The sequence below is a fragment of the Rhinolophus ferrumequinum genome, chromosome 15 (assembly GCF_004115265.2).
Source record: "Rhinolophus ferrumequinum isolate MPI-CBG mRhiFer1 chromosome 15, mRhiFer1_v1.p, whole genome shotgun sequence".
NCBI classification, from domain to species: Eukaryota; Metazoa; Chordata; class Mammalia; order Chiroptera; family Rhinolophidae; genus Rhinolophus; species Rhinolophus ferrumequinum.
In genome coordinates this window covers 49,829,281-49,841,161 of record NC_046298.1, presented here as the reverse complement: position 1 = coordinate 49,841,161, position 11,881 = coordinate 49,829,281, and the positions used below count along the sequence as shown (strand labels likewise).

The 11,881-nt window shown below is 38.4% G+C and overlaps 1 protein-coding gene across 1 annotated transcript in view; it reads right to left on the bottom strand.

The window, feature by feature from the left end:
* Positions 1-8,440: 8,440 nt before the first annotated feature.
* LOC117034579 (zinc finger protein 805-like) overlaps positions 8,441-11,881 on the bottom strand; it is a 30,311-nt gene continuing 26,870 nt past the window's right edge. The window contains exon 4 of the mRNA XM_033127695.1: positions 8,441-11,117. Coding sequence (XP_032983586.1) covers positions 9,484-11,117 — 1,634 coding nt within the window. The 3' untranslated portion in view covers positions 8,441-9,483. The remainder of the gene's footprint in view (positions 11,118-11,881) is intronic.

Sequence of the window (11,881 nt, the reverse complement as noted above, 5' to 3'; positions counted from 1 at the left end):
ATAATAAGTATTCATATTTATTTGATTTTTAAAAATAAAAGCACACAGAGGGAAATGAGACAAATCTTCCTTAAGAATTCCAAAGAATACACAGATATCCCTATTTCAGGTAGTGGAGTTTGATTCCCTTCCACCTGAGTTGGCTAGACTTAGTGACTAAATATGGAAAGAGAAAAACAGTAACTTGACATCAGAGGTCAGGTGATGGGATCAGATCATATAACCATTCCCAACGCATAGAGGCCTTTCCACATCTCTCAATTTGAAGTGGTCCCCCACCCCCAATGTGACGCTGTTCTACTTCTCTTTTGTCACTCTTAACCATTTGAAAATATATTTATATTTATTTACCTAATAATTAACTAATTCAGTAAGTACTAATTGAGTGCCTATCTTTTGAGAGGAACTAAACGATGGGGATATATAACCCCAAAAAAGTACATTACTGTTCTTGAGGGTCTTTCACCCTAACCAATAATTTTAAAACAATAACAACAAAACCTAAACAATATAGATGGTTAAAAGGAGGCAGTGCTATGGAAATAAGAAAAAGTAGAGCAGGTAATAGTGGGAGAGTGGGACAAAAGCAACTTTGCAATATTGAATAATGTGGTTGGGACAGATCTAGTAAGATATTGATATCTGAACAAAGACTTTGAGGACTGAAAGAGTCACCAAGTGGATATCTGAGGGAACAGTGACTCACATAGACACCTAGGACAAGAGTACTGGGTGTCTGAGGAAAAGCAAGAAGGCTAGTGTGGCTAGAGCTATGTCCACAGAGGTTAGAATGGAGTGGTTCAAGACATGTTGGACAGATAAATGGAGACAACTTTTAGAGAGCTTAGCAGGCAATTATAAGGAGGTTGTAATATGTTCTCTGCAGGTTCTAAAATGTACCCAGGAATTGTTTAACCTGGTATGGTTAAGATGCACAGACCTGGAAATGATTGTCATAATGGAAGTTTATACTCACAGATCTTTAGAAAGGGGAAGCAGGGCATATCACATTGCACAACACGGGGAAGACCAGGAGGGTCAGGGGGCAGGAGAAGAGAAAGCCTGACCCACAGCCTTTATTGTTTTCCCCAGGAAAGGAAAGGCAGGGCCAGGGAAAACAGCTTAGGGCAGGCTAACTTGAATACTGTCAGCAGACTTTGGGGCATAGGTACCTCCCTATTTGTCTGGTACCAGGCCGAGATGACCAGGACAGAATATTGTCTCTTTAAGTGTAAGAGCCAGAAAGAGTGGGTGGTTCCAATTAGGGGCTTTGAATTAATTTGCATATGAAAGGAATGGCCCCTATGAATATTTTGCTATCTGAGACCATGGAAGGGTCATGAGAGGAGGAAGGAGATCTGTTAGGAAGTTCTCACTGCTTTCCATGTGTGTGAGGATGATGGCTTAAACCAATGTAATGACAGGGGACGTGGTTTATCACAAAGTACAAACAACAATTGATCAAATAGGACATGTAATCAAATTAGCACTACAATACAGATATGGATATAATGGATTTATAGTATGGATTGGTTGTTTCTTTAAATCTATCCATACCCCCCACTGTCCCCTTCAAATGTTAGGCATATTCAAGATGATACTATGGTGTATCTGTTACAAAAATGCTTTCATACAAGTACATGCTCAGGCAAACATGATTGTTTTGCTGTAATAGAGCCTAGGCCAAAGTATAGAGAGGTGGGCTGTGCAGGAAAGTCTTAACTGAAGTCTTTGGTTGCTCAAATGCTGCATATTCCAAAGAAAAAATGGCTCTTGACCAGCTTCAGGAAGACCACCTGAGTCCCTCAGTTGCCTAGGACCTGACTCTGGATTGATTAGGGCAAGGAGACAGTGGCTCCATGTGTGAGACTTTGAAAAGTTAGGTTAAAGGGTGTGGGCTCTGGATTGGTTGGTTTGCGTGTGAAAGGCATGCTCAGGGGAGTCTTTTGCTACCTCTAGGAATCAGCTGGCCCCTAGGACATTCCAAAGAAAGAGTAGTCTCTGCAGTATGAGCAAGGTACCAGATGCCAAAACATCGGAACAAAAGATACACTTAATACATGGACCTACAAATTACAGAGTGGACAGGAATTTCCTTAAAATCATCCAGCAGGTAAGAACAGGGCCAGCAAGTATAACCAGGTAGGCAGACTAGAGGGCCCATGCTCTTTTCACTGCCCATTTACAATTTAGCTGAGACCATTCCATTGTGAGATGCGTAATGTACCTGTGAGCAAACAGATTACAAATCTTGAACCCTCAAAACACAAGGATGACATCACTGAGGATTCCGGGGGTACCCCAGCTTCCCACACCTGAGACAGGGAAGGTGGTCTGGGCCGGAAGGTGAGTACAAAGGGGAGCTGCACATACTCCCAGAGAGCAGGTTCCCGTAGGTCTCCAGCATAATGTCCCTGTAGAGGGCCCTCCTAGCCAGGGCCACCTGTTCCCACACCCTCCAAGTGACACACACACAGATCTGTGAACATGACTAAGCCTGAAGTAACACACTCCTCAATCTCAAGTTATGTACATTTAATGATACAGAAATGATTATGACCCCATGTTCTTTAATTTTCTCTTTCTTGAACCCAAAGGCTACAAGTTTCATAAGCAGAAATAGTAAAGGAGAAATTGTTGGCATATGTGCAATGGAAATACACAGCATTTCCTGGCCATTATATCTTTGTAGACATAAAGGCAAACAAAGGGAATATTTGCAAGTTAAATCACTTGAAGACATATCTATATACACATATAGGTATCAAGAGAGACAAGATCCTTTCCCACCATTCTCTGTACCTTACCAAATTAAATACTGACTGCTTTGTAAGAATTTCTGTTGTGACTTAACTGATTGTTTTAGTTACCATGGTTTGCATGTGTGTGTGTGTGCACGCGCGCACCTTCCCCGCAGAAATATGACTTATTTTTTGTTGTAGCAAACTGTATTCGTTAAAAATATTTGAATGTACTCAACATTGTAGCACCATTCAAGTCACTGTGAAGAAGAGTTAACACAGCAGGCCTTAAACTGCTATCCTTTGAGCTACAGCATTTGCCCTGGGCTGGAATTTGGGACCTCAGATTTCGGAAGGTTTTCTGTCATTCCCAGAAATGATGAATGACTCAGTGTGTCTATTGTTTGTGTAAACAATGTGGTGTATGCTGGTGACCTGCTATCCTTCTGGTGGTCTAAAATCTTGGTTATGTTCTATACAAAGAATGCCCCCAAAAATTCTGGGCACTGAGTTTCGAATGAGCCTCTCTAGTAGACATTTCACACCTTCTGTCCTAACTCATTGATGAATCCTAAATTAAGCACTCAGAATGTCTAAAGCTTGTCCCTGGTTTCCTCTGGACTTCAGTCCATGCCTTTTTCCTTGTCTGACTTTGCTTTGTATTCTTTTGCTGTAAAAAAATCATAGCTATTGAGTATGGTAATAGGCTCAGTCCTTTGTGTTTCCATAGAAAACCATCAAACCTGGGATAGTCTTGACTTCTGACACAACTATTCATTATGATTTGCCGTCTTATAGATCTGGCCATAAAAGCCCGTCTAGATTCTCATTGAGGTCAACATGTCATGTATTATGCCAATTATATACACAGCTTTGTGTAAGCATTCTGTGAGGGACACAAACATTAGAATAAAAATACACTGCTATATGTGGCCATTCACTAGAACACACACATATTGAGTGTCTAGTAAGGAAAATAAAAAGGTAAAATGACAGTGGCTGGATGCAGGATGAAAGAAAAATGGCTGCAAAGTATCAGGCTTGGACAAAGCAGAAGGTAATGGGATTCACTGAGATGTTTTTCAGGCACCCCAAACATAACATCTAAAACCAAATGCCTGCCTAAATCTCTCTCTACCTTCCCCCAACCTCAAACCCAGAGATTATCTGTATATTCTACAAAATTACAACAGATTATACAACCATTAAAGAGTGAGTTTGGTTTATCTCACTCAACCTGAAAGAATGGCCAAGATGAATTGTCAAATGAGAAAAGGGGGTTATAGCTAAATGAGGATTATTTGATCTATTTTAGTAAAAATGAATAGTGACCAGGAAAACAAAGACTCATCCTGTGAGAAAAAATACAGGAGTCATACAGGCATGGATTCTACAGCCACCCTAACTGGCCTCCAATCCCTAATCTCACACTTCGCAATCCACTGTACAACTTTGGGTAAATTCTTCAACCTTTCTGTTCCTTAACTTTTCTCATCTGTAAAATGGGGATAACATGACCTACCACAGAGACTTGTTGCAAAGGTTAAGAGTCGATATGTGTGAAACATTCAAAACAGTGGCTGATACACAGTAATACCATGTTTGCTTGCTCTTATGATTATTATCTGTGCATCCATAGCCATGGACACATGACACATGCATAAACTCAGTGTATATGAATACAGAGAAGGTGTGGAAAGATGACCAGTGAGTAACAGACATTAGAAACATTCGGCCTGGAGATAGGAATTTGGGGGAACCTCTAGATCATTCAGAATAAAATGAATTGAGAGGGAATTAACTCACTCATAGAACACAAGTGAGATAGCAATGACCAAGGATGGGTCTTAGGAAGCACAATGGTTTAATAGATAGAAGACACAGACCCTCTGAAGGAGAAGGGAAGGAACTCACAGAAGCTAGGAAAGGACCTTCAAATCAAAGAGGAGGGTTATCAATAAAAAGGTCCAATAACGGAAGGGGGGAGGGGAGAGGGCAAAAGGGAACTTTGTGAGATCTGCTTAAGTCAGTTACAGTGGTAGAAGCCACTCTTTTAGTTGTCAGTGGAGTGAAAGGGATGTGAGATAGTGAAGACAGAAGTGGGCACAACAGTTATACAGAATGTGTCTGTGAAAGAAGGGAGTAGGGCAGAGCTCAATGGGCAAGTGGGGCAGAAAGTGCCTGAGGGTGAGACTAGAGACTTGAACACAGGTATGGATTATGAGGATAGAAGGGATTATGAGGGAAAAGTTAAAGACTAAGCAGTAGGAGCATAAAAAACAGAGGAAAGTGGGAAAGTCCTAGACAAGTTGTAAAGTAGGGGAATGTGTTCAATCACAAAGAGGAAGAGTAATCCTGGAAGAGGAACGACCCCTTCTCCTTTGAGGCTAAGACACAGTTTAGAGAGCTGGGGAATTTATACAGAAACCTTTCCTGAAGAATACAACTCTAAACATCTGCAGATTACACCGTTATAATATTTGTCCTTAGAAACATTTGTGGATACCAACATATAAGACTACAGGCCTGCCACTCCTCCAGATGATTTAGGATTTCCATTCCAACGTCAAGATAAACCACCAGAGAACCATGACTTCGAACTACTATAGTTTTGCCTGTTTTCTCAGAGTCCTTTTTTGGCATTATAAACTAAGCAAAGAACTAGAAGATGTATAAAAGAACCAAATGGAAATTAAACAATTGAAAAATGCAAAAGCCAAAATGCAAACTCACTGGGTGAGCTCAATCGATTAGATATGAGAAAGAAATCAATGAGTTTAAAGAAAGATCGATGCAAATTAATTAATCTGAGCAACAGAGAAAAATAGAATGGGGGAAAAATACAGATGGGAACGTGAAGGACCTAAGGGGTAAAAAACAAGAGATCTATCATTCATGTTATTGAAGTGTCTGAAAAAGAGGAGAAAGTATGGGGCTTCAAAACTTTTTGAAGAATAACTGAAAATTTCCCAAATTTGGCCAAGGGCATAAAATCCTCCCAAAACATCCTTCAGGAAAGAAGGGGAGGGACATAAAGACATTTTTAGATGAAGGAATACAAAACTGTTTGTTACCAAAAGATCTACCCTAAAAGAAAGACTGCAGGAGTTAGTGGAAAAGAAAGGAAATGTTAACAGAAGGAATCTTGGGATTTCAAAAAGGAAGAAAGAACAATGGAATGTATAAAAATAAAGGCAAACAGACAATGCTTCTCATGAGTTTTGTAAAAACTATTTGAAAGGTAAAGCAAAAAAGAACATTACCCAATATGGTGCTCAGCATATGAAGAGGACGTTCTTAAGACAATTGTATTAGTAAAGAATGGGGAATGTAGAGGGACCCAATAAAAGTAAGGTTTCTATACATCAAAGTGCTAAAATGTTAATATTGTAGCCTGTAATAAGTTATGTATGTATAATACAATACCTAGAGTAAAGAGATATACTCAAAAACATCATAGATACATCAAATGGAATTCTTAAGTAACCCACAGGAAGGCAAAAATAACAACAACAGGGGGACAATACACAAGGAACAAAAACAAAAATAAAATGGCAGACTTAAGCCCTAACATATCAATAATTATTTTAAATTTAAATGGCCTAAATATACCAATTTAAAAACAGAAATTGATAAAATGGATAAAAAGTATGACCCGAGTATATGCTAGTCACAGAAACTTACTGCAAATGTAATGATATAGATAAGGTTGAAAATGAAATTATGAAAAAATTTAAACCATGCAAACATTAACCAACATATGCAATAGTGACTACATTAATATCAGATAAAGTATACTTCAAAGCAAAGAAAATTTACTAGGGCTAAAAGGGGCATTACATAATGATAAAAGGGTCAATAGACCAAGATGACATAGCAATTCTAAATGTGTATGCACCAAACAACAGAGCTTTGAAATACACAAAGCAAAAACTAATAGAACTTAAAGGAGGAAGAGACAATTCCACCATTATACTGAAAGACTTCAACACCCGTCTCTCAGCTATTATAGAAATACTAGACAGAAAATCAGCAAGAATATAGAAAATCTGAATAACATCATCAACCAAAAGGTTTGGGTAGACATTTACAGAAACTCCATCCAACAACAGTAGAATACATTCTTTTCAAACAGTCTTACAGAATATTCAAACCAGACCATAGCCTGGATCATAAAACAATCCTCAACAAATTTAAACAGCCAGATCAAACATACAACAAACTAGAAATTAATAACAAAAAGAGAACATGATATATGCCAAACACTAGAAAATTAAACTACATACTTTGAAATAATCCATGGGTTAGAGAGGAAGTCTGAAATGAAGAAATATTTAAAACTGCCTGAAACGCAATTAAAACATATTAAAACTTCTGATATGAAGTTAAAACACTGCTATGAAGGAAATTTATAGAACTTAATGCTTACATTAGAAAAGTAAATCTCAAATCAATAATCTAAATACCCAACTCAAGAAACTACCAATTAAAATATACCCAAAGTAAGTAGAAAAAAGGATAAATATCAGGGGGAAAAAATCAGTGAAATCAGGAACAGAAAGATAACAGTAAAAACAATGATATAAAGTGCTGGCTCTTTGAAATGATCAAAAAATTGATAAATACTAGAAGACTGACAAAGATAAAAAGAGAGTTGATACATTTCTCATCAGGAATAAAACAGAGTATACAAACAGATTCTGCTGCCATCAAAAGAATAATAAAGGAATACTTGAAGCAAATAAACTTTAGACATAATGAAACATTCCTAGAAAAGGACAAACTATGAAAATTCATCCAATAGGAACTAGATACTCTAAATAGTTCTATACATATTAAATAAAATAAATACATAATTAAAAAAACATCCTCCATGAATAACCTCCATGACTAAATGGTTCACGGGAGAATGCGACCAAACACTAAAAGAACAAATAAAACCAATTCTACACACTGTCTTCCAAATAATAGAAGAAGGAACACCCCCCAACACATGTTGGGAGGCCAGTATCACCTAGATACCAAAACCAGACAATGACACTACAAAACAAACAAAACCTACAAAAGAAATTTTTAAAAACCCAGAAACTACATATTATCTCTCATGAAAATAGAGGAAAACTTCCTCCATAAAATACTAGCACATTGAATACTGTAATATATAAAATTATACTCCATGACCAAGTGAGGCTTATTCCAGGGATACAAGGCTGGTTCAGCTTTCAAATCTCAAATCAATATAATACATCAATAAGCTACAGAAGAAAAAAAACGACTGTATCAACTGATAGAGAAAAAGCATTTAACAAAATTCAACACACATTAAAAAAAAAATCAAATTAGGAATATGGGAAACTTGATAAGAAACCTCTATGAAGAAAACATTAAGACTAACATCATACTTGATGAAAAACTAAATGTTTTCCCCCTACTATCAGGAATCAGACAAGGATATCCTTTCTCACTACTACCATTCAGTATCATATTGGAAATCCTAGCTAGTGCGGTACAACAAGAAAAAACAGGTACACAGATGAGAAGGAAGAAACAAAAGTATCACTATTTGCAAATTATATTTCTATGTAGAAAATTCCAAGCATTCTATCAAAAGAAATGGCTACAGTTTAGCAAGGTTTCAGGATGACAAAATAACATCAAAAAATCCTTATATTTGTATACTACCAAAGATTGTGTGGAAATTGTAAGTTAAAAAATCAATGCCATTTATACTTAAAAAAAAAAAAAGCCTAGATATAAATTTATAAAAATTGTATAAGACCTGTTATTGAAATTTATGAAACTGTAATGAAATAAATCAAGCAATACTTAAATGTAGAGACATACCATGTTAAATAATTGGAGACTCAACACAGTAAAAATGCCTATTCTGAACAAATTGATCTGCCAGTTTAACTCAATTTCTATCAAAATTCAATAAAGATTTTTTTTTGATAAAAATAGTCAACTACATCTAAAACTTTATATGGAAATTCAAAGTAACTAGGAGTGATAAATCAGTTTTAAATAAAGAATAAGAAGAATCACTTTACCCAATTAAAAAATTTTATCATATAACTATAGCAATCAAGTAAACCAATAGTACAGATCCAAGGAAATATCTGAGTATTAGGTCTTTAAAACCACATCAAAGATTTGTTTTTAAATAACCAAAGCCTTAAACAGCCTTAACTGATATAAAAAAATGTGCCTATTCATATGTGTTTTCTTATCTCCTTAAATAGGTATTTGGTAACTCAAGCCTTCATATTTCTCATTAAAATTAAGCTCCTTAACAGTAGAGACAATGTTTTAAAACAAACAAGAGGTTCAATGAAAGTTTCCAGACCTGCCCTGAACTGGCAAACTCTCTGGACATTGGACAGTAATGAATGTATGTACAAGACATAAAGACCCTATGTCCTTTACTTCTGGAACAAAACTTTCCTTCTGCCAATTAAACTAAGGAATCAGTGACAAAGTGCCACAGGGTTGGCAAGCAGTCTGAAAGAAACTGTAGTTCATTTTCTCTTCTAAGTCTCTTCCATCTTTAAAAAAAAAAAAATTCCTGAGATAACACTGCAGTATAAACTAAGGAGACAGATGTAGGTGAACGTTTTCTAAGTGCATAATAACTACTGGGTCACTCTCCTGGATGAAATCTCAGATGGAGAATAGGACTCTACACAGGGTCGATTTCCAATATGACTCATTAGATGACAACTGTACCCTCCAACACATTTTCTCACAGGGAAGAAAATTGTGGGGTTTCTCTTTGGTATGAATGAGTAGATTCTGAGTAAGATGTTTCTTCTGGTAAAACATTTTCCTCAGTGGTTACATTCAAAAAGTCTTTCCCCAAAAGGAGCTCTTGGAGGTTGACTGAGGATTGCCCACTTGTGAAGGGTCTTCCCACTTCTGTTACACTGACAGGGTTTCTCCCAGAATGAACCCTTTGATGCTGACTCAGGGATGAGCTGCGACTGAAGGCTTTTCCACACTCATTGCACTCATAGGGCTTCTCTCCAGTGTGGATGATGGAGTGTCTAATGAGGTTTGTGCTCCAGCAAAAGGTTTTCCCACATTCGAGGCATTCATAGGGCTTCTCTCCACTGTGAATCCGCTGGTGCCTTGTGAGGCCTGACCTGCGGTTGAAGGCCTTCCCACACTCACTGCACTCATAGGGTTTCTCCCCCGTGTGGATGCTGAAATGTCGAATGAGGTCGGCCCGATTGCTAAAGGCTTTCCCACATTCTTTGCACTCAAAAGGTTTTTCTCCAGTGTGGGCCCTTTTATGTAAGATAAAAGTAGAACAGTGGGTGAAGGCCTTTCCACATTCATTGCACACATAAGGCTTTTCCCCCGTATGGATCCGCTGGTGTCTCTTGAGGTACGACCTGTGGTTGAAGGCCTTCCCACACTCAAGGCACTCAAAAGGCTTCTCCCCCGTGTGGATGACGTAGTGGTGAATGAGGGCTGCACTCTCACAGAAGGCTTTCCCACACTCACTACACTCATAGGGCTTCTCCCCTGTGTGAGTCTGCTGGTGCCACATGAGGTATGACCTGTGTTTGAAGACCTTGCCACATTCAAAGCATTCATAGGGATTCTCGCCACTGTGGATAATGTAGTGTCGAATGAAACCTGGTCTATCGCGGAAGGCTTTTCCACATTCTTTGCACACAAAGGGTTTTTCTCCAGTGTGGCTCCTATTATGGAGGACAAAAGTAGAACGGTGGGTGAAGGCCTTTCCACATTCATTGCACTTATAGGGCTTCTCTCCACTGTGAATCCGCTGGTGTTGTGTAAGGTGTGACTTGCGGTTAAAAGCCTTCCCACACTCCATGCACTTATAGGGCTTCTCCCCTGTGTGGACCATGTGGTGTTGAAGGAGGTAAGTGCTCTTACTAAAGGTTTTCCCACATTCTGTGCATTCATAGGGCTTCACTCCTGAGTGAATCCTCTCATGTCGAGCAAGGAGGCGTTTCTTGTTAAAAACTTTCCCACATTCATTGCATTTAAAGATATTTTCCTCCTCCTGAACAATGGGATCTTCACCTAATCTGTATGAGTCCTGGTCAACTACAGCACCTCCTGGATGGATTGGCTCCTGTACAATCCTGGAACACACACCATCAGCTGTCCCTAAGCTGCCATGTTCAGACTTAGATTTCCTAGGGATCCTCTCCTTCTGGGGGTCTACCTCTGGTTTCAAGTATCCTTGTAATTCCAATAGCCCATTCTGATCCTTGGTTTGGTCTAACTGGGAGTCTTCCAGGGCTCCAGCTCTTTCTGTTAATTGTTCCTGAAGTGAGACTGCCTTGGACAAGGCTGGCTCACAAGTGGTAGTTTCTACGGTGTTGGGTTTTCCTTTGTCATCTGAAAGAAATTCAATACACAATAAGGCCTGTTAGTAATGCCAATAGAGAAGAAGTATTAGCATTTCAGTGAAAAAAATGAAGATGAAAACAGTGCCCCTGTATTTGTTATGTTTTGCTACCTCTGAATCCCATGATTGCAATTTCTTTCTTTCCTGGTCCCTGGACTGTTGACACCTTGAATAGGAGACCCAGGGGAGTAGCTGGGTTATGGAACACAATGCTAGAGAGCAGACACAGTCAATTCCAGATTGGATATTTATGCAAATAGGTAACTAATTCGGTCCTTTAGATAGTTTATGCTGAAGAGATGACTCAGGGCAAGTCCTGGCCACACTTGAAATACTAACCATGTGATTAAAGGATTGGGGCATTGAGCTGTAAGATAACAACTGGGCCTCTGGAAAGGGATGAGAGGGCAAGACACTGAGTCATGTGGGTAATGAGTCAATCCATTGTGCCTATGAAATAAGAGTCAATCAAATTTGGACCCTGAAACCAGTTGAAATTTCTAGGTTGGCAATACTTCATGCATTTATTACCATACATCAATGTTAGGAGGGTAATGAGTCCCTGAGAATATGGTAGCTTATGTTTGGATCCCCTCCAAAAAAGTTCCAGGAAAACACCTGATGCACACTTACTAGACAAAGACTTAAGTTATGTACAGTGGTACCTCAGTTTTCAAACGTCTCCATTGACAAACATTTCAGTTTACAAATGCCATAAATTTGATGGATCTATGGTACCATTAGATAGTAAAAT